Source organism: Passer montanus, unplaced genomic scaffold (assembly GCF_014805655.1).
Source record: "Passer montanus isolate IOZ18808 unplaced genomic scaffold, ASM1480565v1 scaffold10, whole genome shotgun sequence".
NCBI classification, from domain to species: Eukaryota; Metazoa; Chordata; class Aves; order Passeriformes; family Passeridae; genus Passer; species Passer montanus.
Genome location: NW_024356505.1, coordinates 14447226 through 14469986, shown reverse-complemented (window position 1 = coordinate 14469986; position 22761 = coordinate 14447226). Strand labels below are relative to the sequence as shown.

Below are 22761 nucleotides of genomic sequence, written 5' to 3'. Positions count from 1 at the left end.
TTAATTTGCTATTCTGCATGTGAAATCTGTGTATTGCCGAGAACCCTCAAAATCATTTTCCTGCACCTCTTGGAAGGCACTCAACATTTCTCAAGGTTAGACTCAGTGTTATAATCATCACAGTTGAGATTTGCTTCTAATTTTAGATGTGACACCATCTTTTGTGACATGATGTGACCATATATGTGAGGAAGAGGTTAGGACAGCAAGAGCCATATCTTTAGCATTGTATTTAATATAAAAACAACAAAGATGAGAAAGTCTCAAAAGAGGTGATTTTGCTGTCTCTTTAGTCTCATATAAATAAGAAAAAACATAGCAATCCAGGAACTTTTGCAACTAAACTGTCAGGATTTCCAAAAAAAGAGTGGAAAATCTACATAAAGATTAATATATGGAAATATGGAAAACAAGGGGACAGTTTGCTTGATGGCTGGTTTAGTGATGATGCTTTTCACACCAGCTCCACTAGTGTACTTGTAGAGCTCATAAAGGAGATCTTACAGCTGAAGGCAATGGTACGTTGTAGGCATGACCCAACCTTCACTGCATACCTCTATCATTAGCTCACTACAGTTATTTTAAGCTTTTCTTTTTATATAACCTAGTAATTTCTTTGCTATTTTTTGCTTAGTTGGTATAAAGCACCTGTAAACACCAGGGCTCAACATCCTGGTAGAATGGTAGACCTCACTCCCCTTTGTTATTGTTACTTCTAGAAAGTTTATTTTATCATGAAAACAAACTGAGTCACTCAGATGAGCTTTTTTTAGAAAAAAACCTTGCATGCTGATGTTCTATCTTCTCCTTGAGCAGTTTGGCTTTCTACTGCTTGATATTTTTTTACTGCTTTATTCAGCTAATAAAGGAAGACTGGTGCCAGTCTTGAGATCCATGGATGACAAGTACTGTGAGTTCTTTTCAGTCGTGTGTCAGTGTAAGTGCAAAGGTAAAAGTCTCTTCAAAATAGTCTCCTGCTGTCTCCATAGCACCATCCATGCACATTGTCCTTAAAGTGAAAATAGAAAGTGCCCTCCACAAGAAAAGACTCTTGAAAGGAAAATATAGGATTTAGTAGATTGTGATAGGAAAGAATACATAAAAAATGATAAAACTGTTGAAATTTTGAGACCTAGATATGTTCAGAATGCTTTGCTGTATATTTTGCAAGCTCATCATGTTTGGCAATATTGAACATATGCTTTTAAGTCATTGTATCTTGTTCAGTCTCAGACTGATAAACAATGTGGTTTTTCCCAAAGTGCCATTTTTCTGTGTTTGTTTTTCTAGCAGAATTCCTAGTTGCTAGTTGCTAGGGACAGTAACTGTCCCTTTTCTACAAACACCTTCCACTCCTGCTTTTCTATTCAGGGTGCAACTGCCTTTCTGTGCACAGTCGAAAGTGTGTTTTCTGTTATGGAACAAGAAGCCTACCTTTGTTTCATGTTTGCCAAAAATACAGTTTTATAGCTCTCTGTTTTCCATATAACAAAGGCTAAAGCTGCCTCTGGAGAGATTACAAATGGTGAAAATTAAGTATGTAAGCCTTATAGTACATTGTCAGTGTGCTTACATCTACTTTGACATGGTGAGTCAAAAGGAAATTACACTTTTTGGATGCTTTCCTTTTCAGTTGGGATTGCACCAATATATGACATGAAAACGTTGAATTCAAGAATAACCTCTGTTATTTAAGTGGGAAAACAGGAGAGGTATCTACCAGTTTTTTGGCTTTTAAAGAGCTAGACATTTCCAGGGGAAAAGAGACATAAGGTTAAGAGCAATGAAACTTAAAATGTGAAATTATTTCTGAATACTATAGCCACCATTTTTCTCTCAAAAGAAAAAAAAAAAAGGATGTGACAAAATTGTTTGTGTTTGAAGTTTACTTTGAATTTGAGGACTCAGAGGGAGAATTTCAGTAGTTGAGACAACAAATCCTGAAGCATCTCTATAGACAGAGGAAAGATGAAAGTTTACAAGGACAATAACAAAACAAGCAGTAAAGAACACATTCTGAATTAGATTTGATGAAGAATGTTCAGGCTGTTAATAGGTAAAGAAATTGCAGTGCACAATGACTATTAAAGGATCAAAGAGGAAGAAGCAAATGTGTGAGATATAGTGATAAATGTAGACTGATGAAGATTAAAACAAAAAATTAGTGATCAGAAGCTTCTGGGAGAAGAGATTGTGGAACACTCTTTGCAGAAACTATAGAAAGTAAATACAAGAGAAGAAACCGTAAATGAGAGAGGCATTCATCTATGCATGGAAAGAATGGCAGAGCTGATAAATGCTTGACATGAGCCATTTTTCAAGGAATGCTTTGCATCTCTTCTTGAGTTCAATATTCAGCAGAGATTATGGCAGTTAAAACCTTGTGAAGTGAATTCTGAATTACTGGGTTTGGAATAAATATGAACTGTAATGATTACAGGGTATTCTTTTAGCTGGTAGCAGACCAGTGGAAGGATTTTTCTTGTAGAAGCGCAGGCTGTTGTCAAATCTGTGAAATATCTCCCAGCACCTGGCAGTATAGGAAAGGAGCAATGGCAATGGTAGTACAAAGCCACAACCCCTTCTTTTATCTGATGGGAAGCACTTTATGTTTATCACCACCACAACAAGCTTCTTCCAGGTAATTTTTTCAGCCTGGTTGGAAATAACTTGGTTGTATGTATAAATCCATTCCCTGTCACATTGGGAAGAAAAGAACCATATTACTTGGTAATGCCAGTGATTTTCTGAGCAAAGAAGCTCAAATCCTTGTATTGACCTATCGAGGAGAGTTTTAAGCTACCTTTTGGGAGACTTCTTCACATACAAGAGAATAACATGGTAGAAACCACAGAAGTCTATTTTGTCTGAGAGTTTAGTAAGTGAAGCATGGAGTGAGTCACCATTTTTATCAGTGATTGAAAAGTGCAGTTAAAGGAGAAGAGCAGGACAGTTGTGTTTGTGCAATAATGAAGAAATACTAATACAAGGAAGGAAAACTGCACATGAGATGGTCCTCAGTTACTGTTTTTTCCTTTGGAAAACACCAGCCTTTTTGATGTGAGTAGCAAACAAAGAAGGAACATATTGCATTTATAAATGGGTCCCACAATACAAAGACTGTTCTGGTCAGTTTGAAAAGAATATCCTAACAGAAATATTTACCCTATTTGCAAATGAGGTTTCCAGACTCATGAGAAAGGCATCAAGAGGACTGGTTAATTTAATGTTGATGAGAGCAGAGACAATTTATCATGGTCAATCATTTTTAAAATATTATTATTCCAAAAATAGACCAAAGCTATCTGACCATGCCATGTCTGGGCTGGAGATGAAATAAAAGGAGCAGGGTGTGTATGGCCCCAGCTTCAGCTGAGTGGGAAGAAAGGTCCTTCAGTTGATCTCATTAACTTGTCAATGTACAACAGATTGAATGGCAGAAATGTTTACTCAAAGGCATGCATTTGGTTTTTAGGTATTTGTTCCCTTTTTTTTCAATTCATTGTCTTGAGCTCAGATTGATGTTTTCTTTTCTTTAGAATCAAACATGTAGTGTCTACATGAGTGACATTCGCTGCTTGCCACATCTATTGCTAAACTGTTTTGTTTCTCCTTGTGAATGGAAATATCCATAAATTGTAAACCTGGGAATAGAGAGACATAAATTCTTTTTAGATGTGGATTTGTATTTTTTTAGCAAGTAGCAATATTCTGTAGTTTACAGAACTACTTAAAATGTTCTGAAGAGAAGGACAAGTTAAGGGAGCACAGGTAAAACCAAAAAGCTTTTGAAATATGAAAGCAAGCAGAGCCTTTTTGTACTTGTCTCTAGCTTTTGAAGAAAAAACATCTACTCTTGTACTTTAGGGAAATCACTTGCAATTTTATTTTGGTAGTAATCAGCTATCTGAAGTAATGTAGGCTCTACAAAACATTGACAGCCACGGGTAGTAATCAGTGTTGTCAATTCCCTGTGTAAGGATGCACATTACCAGTTGCTAACTGACTGTGTGCTGTTGAAATAGTTTGGCAAAAGTATTTTAGCCTAGAGAAAGTGTATGTTCTCCACTTCCATGATGTCTGAGCATCCTTAAGGCACTTGTGTTCTAAAGAGTAATGTGAAACATATTGCTGTTTATTCCCATTGGATGGATTGGGAACTGAAACATAGGCTGTACGGGATCTCTGATCACTGAAAATCTGTGATCAGCAATTGCAACTCAAGACCTCTCAACCCTAGTCCCCTAACAATTTTGGAGTTTTTAAAACATTCATTAACCTTCCCTCATGGGCACTTTTAACAAATATATGATGAATAAATACATAGATGTAAAAATGTCACATTACCTTTTTGAATGTTACCACAGGAAAAGTAGAAATCAGTAAGAAAAAAAAATAGTAAAAAAAAAAAAAAAAGTCCAGTAGTGTTTTGTATGTATCTGGTAGCTACATGAATGAAAAGCAAATTTGCTTATTGGCACTGCCAAACTAGGACTGCTGCAGGTCTCACGTCCTGCCAGTGAAAAATTGCATTGCTTCAGGTGGAGGAAAAAATGTTACTGTGTCAAATATGGGAACTGGCCATCCATGTGAGTCAGAAACAGATTATTTTATGCCCTGAATGACAGTAAATGACACAAGCCATGTTCAGGCTGGTTTGCTGTGTTGTATGTGAAATCAGATTATGATATTGTACTTTCCATACTGTACCCTCTTACAGATTAGGTAAGATATTATCATATGTTGCCTGTAAATTGAAAATCTGAAAACTATGTTATTAATTTTAATGATGGACAAAATTAATGCTCTTCAAATCTGTGTGTTGAACAGAATAGCACATAACAAGCCTTCCTGTGTATTGCTTTACTCTTCCAGAGACAATAAAAACAAATGTGAACCTTATTAAATGGGGTGGTCAGATGATATGGATTGTTTATCAGCCTCTCCTGTGATGCCAGCAGTGTTGAGAATGTCCCTTTGTCTGCTCAGTGCATAAATGGCACACTGATTGCTGTCTCCTCTGAGAGAGGAAAATTACAGGCTGGTAGGGGAGTTTTGCACACAAGCATTTAAAGATGCAGAGGAAACCAGAGTCCATTAGCTTAGTCTAAGTCCTAAGGTAACCGAAATTTCATCTGAATTTCTATGAAAAGCAAAGGCATCAGCTGAAGTCTTTTTTGCCTAACCCAATATTCTTTTTTCTGCATCATCAGAAAATAGTGTGTTCTGTATAGAAACTAATTAAAGAATACTGTTCTCCTTTTGAAAGGAGACCTTAATTGTTTCTTTAACTAATGAAATTTAGATCTATACCAACATGGCTACAAATTGTTAGAACCTTGAGGCTCTAAAAAAAACCCTGGTTTGAGTTCTAAGATATTTTTTTTGCCCCATAGTGTCCAAAAGATATTTGAGTGCTGTTGGCTTTGTGCATATCTTTAAATAATGTTGGCTAGTTTGAGTAGTCAGTTATGCTGATCATATATATATATATGTGTGTGTATGTAGATATATATTAGCATGGCCATGTAGGTTTTCTGTGATTCATCAATGTTTTTGATATGCAAATCTTCTTGGAATACCTGCCATATCAGTTAGTAATAAGAATTCGGCATTAGTATAGCACTGTCAGGAGTCCTCTGAACTTCTCTCACTGTGCTTGAGGCTTGACAAGGCAGAGAGAGGATCTCATAAGGATAAAAAGTTCTTGCTTTTTGTGATTGGGCTTTTGGGGTCTTGTTTTTTTCTGTTTGTGCTTTTTGAGCCATACTGGAAAACTGATCTGATCTGATTTCTTTTCAAATAACATGTATAAATACATGTAAAATCCTGCAATCAGAACAAGGACAGCAAAGTATCAGGAGCACATAAGGAACTCCTTAACATGATTTTGCCACTGAAGCCTGCATCCCATCCAAATAAACACCATTCTACTGATCAGCAGTGCAGCCACGCCAAGACTGCATCAATAGCTGTTTTGATTTAAATGTTCCAAAAACATATTGTTTAGCACACGTAGTCTTCTTTAGAGGATTGTCATATTCAGGATGCTGGAGAAATGGCTGTCCTCGGATTCATGCACGAGAAACACATTCTTTCCCAATGCCACTTGAGAAGGAGTTACTATGATCATTTGATCGAGCCCTCCACAGTTGCAGGTCACTCTGAAGGAGGTACATAGCCACTAATGATCTACTGACCACCTCTGTCCTTTCCTTCTCCTCACACTGCACAAACCCCTTTGTGGCATCCTGTGACAAGCCTGTGGTCTTTGGATCAGAAGGCAAAGTATCACAAAACAGCTGAGTTCCAGAAAAAACGTGTGAGAAATGAAGGCACATCCCAAACTTGTATATTGCTGGTGCCTGCAGTGCTAAATAAGTTGGCAAAAAAAATGAAATGGGAGCCATAGGACTGTAAAAGATTGACTGATGAAATATTTCTGTTGGCAACCATCCTGGTGTATTTCCAGCCTGACATTCTTTTTGGTAGGTATGCCTTGGAGATTTCCCCTTACAAATATAGGTAGTTGCTCAACTTCTCAACTTATTCATTCTCTGTTGGGTCCCAGAATAGCACACTGTCTCTCTGAATTGCTGGAGGCTTTCTGCTGCATCTGAGAGGACAGTAAATGAACAAGAGTACATACAATGATTTAGGGCTCAAGTCAATAAAATAGTCAATCATCACATGTTTTAAATGAGACACTTGCTTAGGTACCTTTTAGATTTTTTGTTGTTGTTTACATCAATGTACTCACAGTTTAGTATTTCAACTGTGGCATGTGACACCATTAGCTGAAAGTGCTTTAAATCTGTTTAAATTTTTATACACACACACACATAGGAGGTTTATACATATAATGTCTTTATGAGAAATGTGCTTTGTATGCCTGTAAATAATGATTGAAAGAAAATCGTGTGATTAAATAGCTTACAGTAGCATTTTATTTGAAGTTTCTAAATAAAACCAGCTCTGCTGTGTTACTTCAAGTAAATTATTCCTTAAATGCAAAGTTGTTATATTTCTGTATAGTCCAAAAATGGAGACAAGCATTTCTTTAGAATGCTAACCAAATTAATATTATAAAACGCAAGGATGTTATTTTTAGAAACATTCTTACTGGCAATTAAAATAAAAAATAAAGCTTGACCAAACTTAAGCTTGTTTCATCACACTGGTAATTAACTCATGTGGGGTTTTTCAGCCCTATTATTACAGCACATCTATTTTTAGTTAAGGCGGTGCCCAATTTTGCTGCACCCCTTGTTCAGATAACACAAAACCAGTCTCATTGCTTTAGTTATCGTCTTTTGTCTTCTGAGATGTGGAAAGCTGCTAAGTCATGGCAAGTAAATAATTTGTTAACTGTATGTTCACTTTTTAGTTACCCAAGGTTTCTGTCTCCACCTTCTCAGCTTTTCTTTTTTTCTGGAATTCCAGCAGAGGTGAGCAGAGAAGATGGAGAATAATATTAAAGTTAATCTGGGATGTGATTTATTTATTCATTCCTGTGGACTCAGTCCATGGGTGATACATGCCATGTTGATCTGTCTAGCTTTTGTCCCTGGATACTTTAGCCGAGACTGCCATTTATCCTGCATATAGCATGATTTTGTGTGCTGCTGAAAATGCACTCTTTTTCTTTTCATAGCCTAATCAAAACACTTCGTTTGGATTATACTCAGATTTTAAAAAAATCCAAATCTCTGTACTTAGTATTGAAATATACTTAGCAGTTTATTTCACTGGCAAATGCTTTAACAAGAAGAGAAGGGACTGGAAATAAAGTACAATCATAGTGTGCACAGACCAGTCCATCTGTGACTGACAACTTGTGTGAGACCTGGCTTGTGGCAGTTCAGATCCTTGGATTTGTTGGCTGAAAGGTGTTGTTTTCCTACCACTATCACCTGCCCTATCACCCCGTTCTCTCAACGACCAATCAGCAAGGCATGAAGTGCATGGAGGACTACTATGATATAATTAGAACAGGCCTTGAGCCCAAGTTTGATCCAACATTTTGAATGGTCAGAAGCTTAAGGTCATCAAAAATAGTCTGTCTTCTCTGCTCATGGCATTGGGATTCCAGCACTATCTAGTTACTTTTCACTTATTACTTCATTTTTGGACTGCCCTTTCCCAGCAGCAATTAGGGTTAAAGCTATTACAAGAGCCTTCCCCTTCCAGATTCTTTGCAAGACATAAATATATCTGATTGAAGTTGATTAGAATGGGAGTATTGTCTGAATCTGGATTCAGGGTATTATCTTCCTACTCCCCCATGCTTTTAATGCAAATTATCAGTTCTGACCTGAGCAAGTTTTTAGCCATTGCACAGTGGTTTGAGGCTCAGAAGAATCTGGCAGGTTTTTTGTGAACAGTTCTCATTCTAGAAAACTAGAGCTTGGGACCAGCCTTGTCCCTTGTCCTGGAGAGCTCGAGCACCTATACCTTTCTCCTTCAAGCCAGAGATGGGGCAGATGAGGGACACATGGAAGCAGCAGCTGCCCACATCTGACTCTTGAGGTGTGACTTTGCCGGGAATTTGCTGTGGCTTCCCCCTCCATTCTGTGGGTTCAAGTGCCTAGCAAACTGAATATTGCAAGATTTGGCTAAATCAGCTTGAAGGATGGATAAAAGCCTTCTTAGGGGTGGTTTGGCCTTAGGATTACCAGTTGGATGCCTGTATTTACAAAAGTCAAGTTTGTGACACATTTTGGCAGTGCCATAGTACGTACTGTACATAGTACATACTGCATGTAAAGGTATTTTCAATTGCAGTAAGTAGCTGCATTAAGATTTTCAAAGGATTTTCACAGTGGCTTGCTCAGCTAAAGGGAGAGGTTATATTTACTTGGAAATGTTGTAAATTTCATTTCAGAGTTATGAAACCTTGCTTTCAATTGTATTTTGATTTTTTCCCCCTCTTTTGCAATCTATAAATTTATTACAGAAAATTAGGATCATATTGCTCCTCAGAAGGAATGCTGGTTCTACTGAAGTCAGGCAAAATATTTACAGTTTACCCAAGGAAGTCACAGTTTCATCCTTTTAACATTGCCCCAAATTCACCAGCAGTGTAAAATCAGCTCCCAAGCTGGTGAATATTGATTCCATTTTGAGTTGCAGATCCATTCCCTATCAAAGTTCAAGAGGATGAAGAAAATTAGATGAAACTGGATCTGGGTTCACTGAAATATTTTGAAAAAAAACCCAGGAAAGGGTTGCTGCCATCCTGGCCCAGCTAACCGTGAGGATTTTGTGCGGTTTCGTAACAACATTATTGACCAGTATGAGATATGACCTTTTCAGAGCGCAGCAGTGGTCAATTTGTTACTGCTCTCAGGGGCATGTTTGTGCATCCAGCGCTGTTTCTCCATGTGCTTGAATGCTCCCCTGTGAGGGGTGGAGATGCTGGCAGAGGAAGGAGAGCCAACCAGGCAGCACAGTGGGAGAAACTGGTGTGTGCCCACAGCCAAGCACATGGCCTGGTATCTCAGGTCCATTCTTTGGCCCACACATTAAAGGAGACCCTTTTTAGTGCTGTACGTAAAATGTTTTTTCTTGACCAAGCTTCCAGTGGCTTGTAGTAACAGTTATCTGACTTAATTTTAACTTTTTTAAATTTAAGAAAATATCTTTAAAAAAAATTAAAAGAGTAATTGTTCCAATCTACATTGGTATCTATCTGCTATAAATCTACTATAGCTTTATAATCTGCTTGTAATACATTATGTAAAGCCACCTCATCACTTCATGAATCCAAGCCTGTATTTAGAAAGACCCTATTTTTGAAATCTAATTATTTGATGTAAAAGGGCAGCTTTGAATAGCAAAATGAAACAAATATTTTGTGGGTTCTTTTTTTTCCCCTAAAGACTTTTTTTCCAAGTAATTTACAGTGTGCTCCATTGTTCTACACTAGTAAAAATTTTTCCAGTATCACAGGAAAGTAAACATAGTTTGGATAAAAATAAAAAGAAAAGGACAAAACAAAAATTAAACTTCTGCTTTTCAGGAGAGGATGATTTAAAATAATAAAATTATTTCAGATGCAGGAATAATTAGTTTAGATTCCTATATATTACTATGGAATGTATTATTCCATCAATTTCATCAATTCAGCAATATGTAGTAGTTCTTACTAGCGTTGAGGGTACCTGAAGTGGGAATTGGCTGGTGGACTTGGACATACTTACATTAATGATTGGACTCAATGATCTTAGAGATCTTTTTGAAGCAAAGCAATTCTGTAATTCTACCCACATGACTTTTTATACTCATGAAATAAAACCTGTCTTGGAGTTCTACAACAAAAGTTGCCTTAAGCTTGACATACAGAACTGTTAAAGTTTCTTCTCAGAGACATGGTCAATACTAATGTAAAACTCATTTGGAAGTTGCTGCAGTGTTTGAAGCATGCTCAAAATGCATGTCCACCTCTGGCTTGAATTTTTCTAATCAATGGATTTTTCTTAAGGACTTATTTCTTAAAATAAAGACCATTTTACTATCCCACTGGACATCTTGACCTGTGTATTGTAGACAATGCCAAGCCACCCCTGAGCTTCATCAATAAATTTAGTATCACAGGTCTTTAAGTTTCCAGTTTTCAAAGGTTTTTCAAACCTATTTTATGCATGCCTAGCGATCCTCCGTTTTTCAGCATTCTTTTTCAAGTATTTATACTGGGACAAGTTACAGTACCCCAAGATATTCTGTGATGTGTATACCATCTTACTGCTGTTATTCAATACAAACTTGTTATATTTCCAAGTATTTTATTAGCCTTTTTGGTCCTGGTGTAATCCTAGGAGTTTGTATTTGGTTGGCTGGCTTCAGCTATGATTCCAAATCCTTTGCATAGCCATTGGTTCCCACAGTTCAATTCTCCAGTCAGCATGCATGGCCTACATTTCTTGTCTTAAATAAAAAAAAAAAATCACTCAAACCTGGACATATATTACAAGCTAGAGATGGTGTTCCTATTGGTTTTCCAGCAATAGGGATTTAGTAGCCTATTGTCCAGGAACAGTGACCAGGTGATCTGACCTGCCAGACTACCCATGATTGCCCATGCAGTACAAAACCCTGCACGGAGCTCAGATTATCTGCTCATCAGGTGTGCAACAAGCTTGAAGGGCCTGGAGGATGCTGAACATATTGGCAGCTGTCCCAGGTGATGTGCTCCAGGGTTCCTTTGTGCATGTGCACCCAGATGTGCCTGGTGGAGCCAGGAGCAGCAGGCACGGCTCTAGTGTCTCTCTAAGGAAGGTGGGCATAGCCATGAAGAGGCAGGAAATCTCATATTGCTCATATCTCCTCTAAACTCATTAATGGCATAAAAGGGACAAAGTGTTTTGCTGGTCTGAGGCATTCATTTGTCATTTATCTGATGTTGCTTTGGCTTGTGTTGTTTATGTGCAATTTACTTCAGTCTTGCCACAAAACATGGAGATTTTAGTTCCAACCTGATAAACAACTTTGTCAACAGAGTAAATCAATTTTGTATGTTGTTCCTAACTTAAATATTTATTTACTACATAGTTCTATATTAGTGTAAAATGGTCTTTTTATTACTTGAACTTTGTGATTCAGGAAAGTTAAATTTAAGCATATGCTTAACTCAAGCCTTGTGCTAGTAATCAACTATATGCTGTTGAGGTGTCCTGAGTCTAAGACTTAATTTCTAGTAAATTTCTTTATTTATGTGAACAAAAAATTGTACTTTAAGAGGAGAAAGAAGTGATGTCATCAACTAGTTACAAAATCCCTGAGCTAATTTGCATGAGAAAGATGCAAGACTCTTTGTATTCTTATACAAGAGATGATAAGAAAGCCATACATTTATCTTACATAGCACTTCTTATCCTCAGAACTTTGTCAAGTTTTACTCTCCCATTGTTTGTCACAAAATCCCCTAAAGCTACAGATATGCCTTTCTTTGTCCCAGAAAATTCCTTTGAAGCTTGAATTGAGCTAAAACACTAGAATTGCAGTTTTCTCCTCACTTAAAAAATGTCCATCACATGGTTTCCCAGCCCTGCAAAGAAAAGCACTATGTATTCCTGCACAGGCAATGCCAAGGCTTGCTACACAGAGAATTGGTTGGAAACATTCCTGTACTTTGTATTTCTAAGCAAAGCAGATGGATTAAGCAATCCATTTTAACTCCTCCAGGGACTTGGAATATGGTCCCTTAGTTTCAAGAGGGAGCAGGACCAGACCATTACAGCATCTCCCTTGATTTCTTGCTGCTCCCAAACCATCTGCTTCTCTGTGGTAATAGTCTTTTGCTGTTCGTTAACATGGTTAATCCTCTAGCATAAACTGTAGTAATTTATGCTGGATGTTTGGGTTTCATGTGGTACTAATGGTATCTAATGAACTGTGGCTTCAGAAACATCTGTTCTATACAATAGTTAATTTTTTTCTTCCTTTTTTTTTTAATCCCAGTGATTGGATACACAAAAATAGTTAGGAAGTCTTTAGGCTGCAAAGATTAGAACTCAAACCTTCAGTACTGAAATAGGCCAAATTTAATTCTACTCATGCAACCTTAATTTAGCTCCCACTTGTTTATGAATTGTTTGACATTGATGCATGTTATTACTCCCTGCCTTTTCACTTGCCAAATGAAAAACAGGCTGAAAAAAGGTTGAATGGGACACCTGTAAGACTGCTATGTCCTCATTTAAGCATATGACTAGAAGCTAGAGAACATCTCTTTTTTTAACGTGTTCAATATTTATGTGTTACAATTGAGCAATATGATAAAAAAAATCTATGCAAGTATTCATTCACAAGTAAGAAAACTGCAAAAGTTGAAACTAAATTATTAATATGAATGAAGGCAATGCTCCAGAATAACATGTGAGAAATGGGCTATGCTAAAAACAATCAGTAATTTACTGTTTGTACTTTGAAAGGAAAATAAAAATTAAAAAAAGACAAAAATATTACTTAATTATAATGTTGCAGAGTTAATAACACAGTAGAAATCCTAGCTCTTTCCAATTTGACTGCTTCATTTTTTACTCTTAATGTTGCAGTAATGTGGTTTCCAGATTTAATTTCCTTATATTTATTTGTTTTTAACAACTCAGAGGGAAAATAAGAGAAGCACATTGTGAAAATGCTGTAATGAGAGCAGAGTGCTACTAACATGCCTTAAGTTTTCTATAAAGTGGCTGATTGCATTTAGAGTCACCACAGCAGCACTCAATCATTTCAGCAGTTTACCTTCACCACCAGCATCATTAAACTTCTCCAAGTTTAGGAAATGCATTTGAAAAAACAGAAAAAATCTCCTCATGTTCCTATATGAAAATGTCACCTTATAACGTCCATAGCTTTAAAAATAAAAACCAGATTTTCTTCAGGCATGAACCCTTTATCCTTCCCCTGTGGGACTCTTAAGGATCTCTTTAAATTCACGTGATTTTGCAGTTAAAGTCTGGGCTGACTCAGCAAAGTGTTTAACTATGTGTTTAAATTCTATTGCAATCAATAGAATTTGAGCATGTGCTTAAATATTATGTTGAAAAGAAATGGATTTACACGTGTGTTTTAAACCTAAGCACATACCAAAGTAGGCTTATACTATGTCAAAGCAAGTCGGAAGAATTCAGGTTGTAAAAACCCTACCTTTGTGGTGACTGATTTCATAAGTAAAATATTTTTATATAGTTTTTATGTATCATCTAAAATGTAAAGCATAATGCTGTAGTTATTACGGTCTGTGAATTAGTGAGCATAAGACAGTTTATGTGTCTGTCACTTTAAAATATATACGTCAGGATTAAGAACACTTGCAGCTAAATATCTAAATGTACATTTTCTGCTCTTGAATATAGGTTGCTTTTAGTTAGTTACTGAAGTATTTTAAGTCATTTAGAGCTGTGAACACTATCTGTTAAAATGCAGCTGCATATATAAGAAGTTATAAACACATATGGGTACCTAATACCCGATCCCACACTCCCCAGTTTTCCATGTTCTGACCTGTTTTTAACTTATTCCTGCCGTGTTTCCCTGTAATATGAAACTTGATTATTTTGAGGCACTGAATCACCAAACAGCGTCATGTTCTGTTTGGCTGAAGGTCATAAGCAATTCCACTTTTTCTATTTACTTCTGTCTATAAAAAGCTTTTTCTGCATTAGAGGAGATTTCTGTTTCTGCTGGTGATGCCTCTTGCACTGTGTTAAACTGCCCTATAGTGTGGAAAGGCCACATATTTCCCACAAAACACTGGGGTATTTTTATTTTCCAGAGAAAACGTTTGTGATACCAAACTGTCAGCAACTAATGATGCAATGGTATGTGTTGTGCTCACCTGAAATCTTGCACTGTAACACCCTACCTGTCACTGCACTGTCAGTACCACTGCCCCTGCTCGTGGCCCTTTGCAGAGCTGGGTGCAATGCCATCTGCAGGGCTTCACTGCTTCCTCAGTAGGGAAGAGAGATGCCAAGGACAGCAGGGTAGCAATAAGTGATAGGTACTGCAGGATTCTGCAGGATTTTGAGGATTCTGCAGGGAAAACCCCAGCTGCTGCCAGCTGCTGCGGTCTCGCCCTGTCCAGGGGGCAGGTCTTAACTCTCAGCAGGACCAGGTACCTGGAGGAAGAAAAGGTTTGGGATGATGGGAAGACTTGAGCCACAGACTTCCCAGGTGCCATCAAGTAGCCAAACATCACAGGAGCATCACAGTACTTTGTTATTGGGAATCTTTTATTCGGTAACACAATTGTGAGAAGTATATTAAAAAATATACTGCCCTTAGCTTTGATCTGCTATGTAAGCATACAGAAGATTCTTCACCAAAAGGCATACGAGAGTCCCAGATACTGGGAGAATTCTTGTGTCTTCAGGAGCAAAATGTTATGTTGATAGTTGAGAATTCTGTGGATTTTTAGAAAGGTCCAACATGGCTTCTGTGCTGGTTTCTTGATTATGGTGAGGAATCACATCCCAGTGGCCACTGTTGCTCCCGCAGAGCAGGAACATGGAAGCAGACTTATAATTTTGGTAGGAGAGTAGTCAAGCTGCTGTAGCAATAGGTAACAATAGGCTTTGGTCACTGGGTAAAAAGTGTTGTAAGGCAGAGTAGGGCTCTGAGAAGTAAGGTACTGTCTGTAACACTGAAATGAAAGTTATCTATGTAGGTATATTAATGATCAAATGAGATGCAACTTTTGAAATACCGGTATGAAAAACGGGCTTCACATGTGTGAAACTTGTCAAACCACAGAGGAGCATGGTGCTGTTGTCTGATACGCTGTCAAAGGCTGCTCTTCTGAAACCACATCATCTTGGAGAACTGAAAAAGACGCTGTGTAAATTGCCTAATGCTTCTAAAAATAAGTGTGAACTACTCAGCCTCTCTCCAAATTTTAGCAAGTCAACCAAATAGTGCATAGTCGGTGAGCGTGTCTAACATGCTGTGCCACAACCGGTGACTTACTATAAGAATTACACGAAGCAGGCTAAACACGGAAAGGCTGCTTATAGCTGCACGTACAAAACCCGGTCCGCATGGACCCCTGCCCCCGCCTCCTGCTCCCCCCGGCCCGATTAGCTGCGGAATCGCCTCTCCGGCGGCGGCTGCGGGTCCTGCCGGGAGCTGGCGGCCGCCGGGCTCCCTCCCCTGCCAAAGCCAACTGTGGCGTAGCCAGAGAAACGGGCAGCAAAAATAGAACAGCAGGATGGCTGCGCGTGGGCGAGGCAGAAACCACATCGCCAGCAAAACCTCCCAGCGTTATTTTAGGACCCATACGGGCAGAGGCCGTGGCGTTTTGCTCTCTTTTCACCAAACGCTCCCCGGGGGAGGGTGAGGAGGGAGAGGGGCGAGGACCGTCCCTGTCCCACTCCTCCCTGTATCCCCACTGACACGGGCTGGGCAGGGGGAAGGGGTTAATTGAGCCCGGGGCCGGGCGGCGCGCAGAGGACGGGCGGCAGTTTGAAAGACGGAGACTGGACAGCTGTGTTTGCTGTGGTATTTTTAAACGCATTAATGCAGGCTCCAATCACCCGGCCATGCTTGACCTATTTTTGGCTCAGGCCGGCCATTGTTCTATTTCTGCCGCCGCTGGGCCACGAGGGTGTCAATTCAAATGCAAATGAGTTATCGCTGCTGCTCCCGCCAACTTCGCCCAGCCGCTGGCCGAGGGACAGCCGGCCGGGAGCGGAGAGGGGCGCGGGCACGGCAACGGGGGCTAGGCTGGGGTCAGCTCGGTTAAACCCTCCGCGGCTCCGGGTCCCTGGAAAGGTGGCTTATTCGGTTTGATGGTTTGTTAGAGGCAGTTTCCCCCCCCTCCCCGCCCTGCCAGGAAGCCCAAAGCGCAGAGATATTTCTTCATTTCTTCTTCCACCTGCCGCTGGCTGCCCGAACGCAACTGCTCAAAGTCGGCAGCGCTCAGCCCCCCGCACGCTCACCGCTCCCTTCCTGCGGGCGGGGGCTGCCGACGGTGGATTTGGGCTTTTCCTTCTCCTCATAGATACTTGTGCAAATGCTTAAACACTGCTAATTGCTGAAGCGTATTATCTCACGACCCTCGCTGAAGGAGGTAGGACCGCAGAGGGTCGTGCCCGAAGCCTATGTGCAAGTGCAGTGATGAATCTCTTGTGTAGCTGAAGTGCAGACCAGTTGGAATATGCTGCAGACAATTTACGAGAGTGAATCGTGTTTTTCCTCAGATGGGGTTTCTGGACGTGAACAGCTCTTGGCTCAGCAAAGAATGCACAGTATGATCAGCTCAGGTAAGAGACAGCTCCGTGCCCTAGACTTGAGTGGCTGACCGGGAACATACAGCCTGGAATGACAAGAAAAAACCCTTCCTTTCAAGAAGTGACTTTATTTTTGTTGTTGTTATATAATTCTGGAAGTATTTTAGATTGCAGCTGCTGCTGCTTTTGCGAGGAGTTTGTCTCCTTTGGTCTGCTGCTTTCCAGACGCAGCAAAATGCTCACAACTGAAGTCGAGTTTGGGTTTCCTTGTTTGTTTTGTTGCGTGATTGCAAAATGGGGCTCATGGTAGAGGCTTGTTCACAGGAAGAGGCTTCCTCAGACAGACCTTATCAGGAGGCTGCATTTAGAGCCCCTCATAAGCAATTCTAGTCATATGTCTATTGTAAACAGGATTTGCTCTTTCTGTGAGTTTCCTTTTCTCTAGTTTGCATATGAAGGGGGTTTTTTACCAATACCTTTCTCTTTTCATTATAGTGCTATTGGAAAATGTCTTTAAACTGCATTGTTTATTTTGTTACTTTAAAAACATTTGTGAACCTGGCAATGCTAGTTACAGGTAACGACTCACTGAGATGTAAATTGGATGTGTTTTTTCATGAAGGTATTTCAAAGGTGCTCAGAAAGAGCACTGCATGTTTCCTCATGTATGTTTCCTCACAGCTACCCCTGTGTTTTCTAGTTTCTTTCCTAGCTGTGTTTGACACCTGCTACTGAGGATAAATTAACTTGAAAGAATCATTGCCATTCAATTTAGATGGGCTAAAAACATCAACATTTCAGGTTGTCTACTCTTGCCTATTCTCTCCTAAAGTTAATTCCAGTACAGTTTTAATTGGGATGAAACTCTTGTATATCGAGGCACAGTGTTTTCCACTTTATGTCTATTTAAACCTAGGTTTCTTACTTTGTTTTTCAGAAGGTGTTAGTTTTATAGATGATCCATGTGTGGAATGCAGGATTAATTATTTGCATGTATTTTAGTCTTAGTTTGTGCCCCCTTTACTTTTCCCTTCTTTTTCTTTCTTTTTTTTCTTTTTCTTTTTCTTTTTCTTTTTCTTTTTCTTTTTCTTTTTCTTTTTCTTTTTCTTTTTCTTTTTCTTTTTCTTTCCCAAAACTTGAATGACCTCAATTTATAAAGATAATTATGCATGTAGACCATACCTCTCTTCACGTATTACCTCTCTCAGTACACCTGAGCCTATGTCTGTTTTTAAACTGTTTATTTTCCTCCTTTGTAGAAAAAGAGCTAGAAGTTTTACTTGTACTCCTTTCTGACGTATAATTTTAGGTTGTTGATCACCAGTTTCAGCTCCTTTGTCAGGGACATAAATCAGGTGAAGACATGTTTATAATTTTGAACAGCAAAGCTCTAGCAAAGACTGTGGGTAAGAGCAAAAGTTTTCCTGGAAGTGTAACAGTTCTTCTGCAAAGCCATCTACAGTGTTAACCTCTTGTTCAAGAATTGTTGCTTTGCTTTGTTGTGTTTCCTTAGTTTTCCTGAACAGCTCAACAGGTGTCCAGTGCTTTTGAATTGGTTAGAGATAAGGCAGATTGCATCTTCTCCCTCCTGTTTTCCTTTTTTTAATTGTTGTTGTGTTTTTTTAGTACTAAGTCAAGTTGAAATTAATGGTTGACAAGTGAAATTTGGGGGGTTTATCTCACTATGCTACCCTCTAATTACCAACTAATATAATAGCAATTTTTTAATTTGAAACTCAAGAAAAGGAGGTGATTTTCTGTAAGTTTATAGCTCTTCATAGGAATATCATGTAACTCTTGATTTGTATCTGATAATACATTAAGTCCATATAGCATACGCAATTTCACCTGTAGTGCCAAGTAGAGTAGAGGGGGGGTTTAGACCAAAAAAATCCTCACAAAACCTTATTCAATAACATTATCCGGGTAAAAAATACTTAAGTATATATATATATATCCTGTAGAACATAAAACATTCCTGTGTTTCAGTTGGCCTTTAAAATATGCAACTAGACTACAAGTAGTTGACATTATATATAGTCTGCAGTTTCAGTTCATGTCACATGAAACCTCAAAGCCTGGTGCTGCTCTTGGTTACCTTCATCTCCCGTGCATTCAACATCTTGCAGGATAAGTTCTGGTAACTTCATTGTTTCCATTTATGATGCATATAGGGAAGAAAGAAATAGCTTTGGTATGACAGTATGCACTAGCATTTGGAGAAGCCTTGAAACAATAATTTGAATTTTCCTTTCCACAATGCTCTTACTTTAAAGTTGTCTTCACTTAAATGTACATGATTTATACTCAGGTTAAAAAGTATCATGGAGTTAAGAAAATAACAGATCCATAAAAGTTTATGCTTTACACCCTTGATGTGCTTGCTCCAAAGACTTCAAGGATAACTTAAAACAGACAACAACAGTCAGATTTTTAGGTTTCCTGGTGTCCAGATACAATGCACATATATTATGCAACTGATTTTAAGATGGGCTGGAGAGATCCTCAAAGAGGACAAGTTCACTGCTCAATGGATTGGATTTGCACAGCAAAATGTCTAAGAAATTTCTAACAAGAGCAGGCATAGGAAATATTTCTGACATGAGAATCAGTTCTCCTGGTATTCCCTCAATTACTGCCTTTCCTGTCTGTCTCCATCCTTGCTTGTAAGTCATACTATGAATGAGATGATCTGGATAGGTACCAATCAAAAGTCTAATTATGAATGGAGCAATCTAGATCAGCGCTGACTCAAGAAGCTGTGTAATTTGCAGACACCTACACCTTACTGCAGAGAGCAGTTTCAGTTGTCTTGAGAAGACTGAACTAAATTCTCCCATATGGTACTGTTGCTCTAAAATGCAGCAGCAAGCGCTCTGCAACTTTGTATGAGAAAATTATTTTAATGTATTCTTATTTGGTACCATAGTTATTTTAACATCACATTTACGAAATAAATCTGGGATCTAAAGCCTCTTATTTACCTGGAAATAATACTTATCTATTCTGTCCCTTTTACTTTACACAAAAAAGACTCAATTTGCATGTGTGTGTAGTGCCACAGTGGATTCTAACAATCAGTCTCTGGATCATGGCCTCTGATCTTTTCACAGTACAAATAATAAACTGAAAGTCCTTGAAAAAAAGGCATTTGGTGCAACACAGTCTATGGGAAAAACACTCATTAAAATGTAGTTAATAAATAACTGATGCAAGACTACATTTCTTAAATAAATGGTAGTTGTGTGAAGGAGAAGGAAGGACCTACCCAATCCTGGTATCTGTAGGTGTGGGACTTCAGGAAGTAATGCCAACTTTTGGTGATTTAGTATACAGTGCTGATTTTTCAAAGGATAAGGTTGTTAAGTCTTCCCTACTGGCCATATCTTGATGTACAGCCTTGCAGTACCCTGCCTGAATTCCACCTTGGTTTTTATTGGATAAGGCAACCTCTGCTTCCTGCCCAAAGCTGTTCTGTTGAAAAAACAAGAGTTCAAGGAGATAGTGAGCTTAATGCTTGTCTTGTCAGTGAGCTGACAGGTGACCTGAGTAAGTTACACAATCCTGCTTATGTCAGCTAATCCTTCTGTGAAACGCAGTAAATGATACCAGTCAGAACCAGGAATCGATAGAGCAAAACCATTCTAAAGGGGATGTAATGGTTCAGAATGATTCATTTGATTGGCTTCATCTACCTACAGGCTTGTAAAATACCTTCAATTTCACAGGTGTTGCAAGTGAATGTAGTGAATGTTTATTCTCTGCACCAGTGAGGAAATGTAAACTGTGTCACTTGAATATAAATGACAGAATTACTGCTGCACGCATCGTGCTGTACGTGGGTTGACAGGAGCTCATGAGCAATCTTCCCTCAGTAAACCCCAGTGTGCACAGTTTGTCCTGTATGTTGTCTCTGTCATGTGTCTGCATGACCTTGTATACATGGGGTTTGTTTTACACATGGATTTATATTGCCTTCAGGGAAAGTTCTTTGGTGTTTGCTCTCCCATATTTTTCTTCTTTTTTCACCTGCTCACCTTGTCCTGTAGAGAACCTGCAGAAAGCAAGTTCATTTAAAGTTTTGCTCTGATACTCATGAAAAACTTGACATATTTTTGTATCTGAATCAGGTAACATAAACTTCTTACATTTAACAAATGTTTAATTTATGGTATCTCAGGCAGTAACACTTTGGAGAGAGCAGGAAGAATGAGAATAGATGTGCTGAGCTTCAGAGTAATAAAAAAATTGTGTCTGGAAATTCAGTATAGGGAAGTTTTGGATAACAAACAGAGTGGCTTTTTCAATGCCTTTTGTAAAGGCAAGGTACAAGATAATCTGGTTCCTCATAATAGTAGCAGAAATATTTTAATTAATTGTTAGGGAAGTATAAGGCCTTAGCCATATACAGTCAATACAATGAGAAGAAACAAACAACATAGATCTGCAGGTCTTGTACAGTTACACTCTCACTGATTTTGAGTAAAAGCTTTTTCCCTGCAATGTATGCTGGACAAAACTTCAGTTGTGAATTCAGTTGAACATAAACATGTTAAAATGGAAGTATGCTGCTTTTTCTGTTTTGTGTTTGAGACAACATTGAATACAGGCCAATGCTTCCAATTTCATGTGTCTAATGCTGTAAAAACTAATGCTATAGCATTGTCTCTTCTTAATTTTTATTTTTAAATTCCAGTTGCAGCTTCTGATGTTATGTGTTTACCTGATGGTCTTGCCCTGTATTAGGAGGTATATTTATAGGTTGTGAGAAAAGCCTGAAATTCAAAGTACAAGACTGACAAGAATAGCAAGTTAGAAAAGCTGGAAAGTAAATAAAAAAACTATGCAAAACATTGCTTCAAAACCTCTCTCAGTGCTTTTCAGAGACCATTAAACACTGCATTTAGTACAGATGTTCTCTAGTGCTGGTGCTAGGACACTAGCTCCCCTCTCTTCAGTGTGTAGAACTAAATCTCTTTATTGGAAAACAGCTTTTTACTTCGTCATTTATTGCTTTAGCTGTTTGGCTTTATAACATGTATTGGTTTGAACTGCACTCAAACACACAGCTCCAGCCAGTGTTCCCTTCTATAAAACTGTGTGCAGAATACATTTAGTTCATTAAGGTTGCACTCAATATGTGGAATGCCTGTAATTCTTCTACTGCCAGACCCATGTTTCTGTGCTGACATTCCAGCCTCTCTCTTCTGCACTGTCTTTGCAGAGAAAGCAAAAGCTGGGTGAAAGCAGAATAGATACATAGCCTGCAAAATATGCACATTCATTTCAGGTTTTAGTGTAGATGATGGGGGAGATTTCGGATGTTGTATTTTAACCTTTCCCAGTTACTGCTGGGGGGTAGAGTTTTACATGCTGGGTAAAAAATACCATAGAGAAAGCAGTCAGCAGATATTATTGTTAAACGCATGAAAATCTAAAATGCCCTGTTCTGTGGATCTCTTTAACAGGCTGACTCCTCTGGGTCAGTTATTCTTAGCCTAGTTATTTTCATCTTATGGCATTACAGGTCTAAGATTAGCCTGTTAGGCGTTATCATGCCATCTGAGTTACCTCCTAATATAACTGTACACCGGAATGATTATTTATAGACAGAGCATTCTGTCATTTTTGCTTTATTTCTGGTAGTTTAAATAAAGAAGAGCAACATTCAAGAAAAACCACAGATTCCTTCCTGCTGCCAAAACAACATGATAACTGCCTGCTGAGGGGCAGGGATATTGTTTAAAATGTGTGCTCGCAGCAGATGCAAACATCTTACCTCTCCTACAACAAGATACCTCAGGGTACCACTGCTTCTGTCTCTTCTGGAGGAGGGAGAGGGGTGCCAGATTGATGCACCAAATGACAGAGCTGAGATGGGCTTGTGGCTGCTGATGAGAACAAGGATAACCAGGTGCTATTTTTAGAGGTTGGCTCTGTCAAGCTCCGTGTTCAGTGTGAACATGTCACATATGCACAAAGCTCCTCCAAAATGGACCCATCTAGTTTTGTTACATAAAAGTGATAT

At 38.7% G+C, this 22761-nt stretch overlaps 1 protein-coding gene across 14 annotated transcripts in view; it reads left to right on the top strand.

The window, feature by feature from the left end:
- Positions 1 to 22761, top strand: part of HDAC9 (histone deacetylase 9) — a 456332-nt gene that overhangs the window by 164927 nt on the left and 268644 nt on the right. For 8 of the 14 annotated variants that reach the window (XM_039706389.1, XM_039706427.1, XM_039706381.1 and 5 more), the window contains exon 1: positions 16302 to 16766. The exons of 1 other annotated variant lie outside the window; for it this stretch is intronic. In XM_039706389.1, coding sequence (XP_039562323.1) covers positions 16661 to 16766 — 106 coding nt within the window. In that variant the 5' untranslated portion in view covers positions 16302 to 16660. Of the gene's footprint in view, positions 1 to 15948; positions 16003 to 16040; positions 16276 to 16301; positions 16767 to 22761 lie in introns of those variants that run through there. 5 more of the 14 variants (XM_039706396.1, XM_039706402.1, XM_039706452.1 and 2 more) reach the window with 4 other exon arrangements.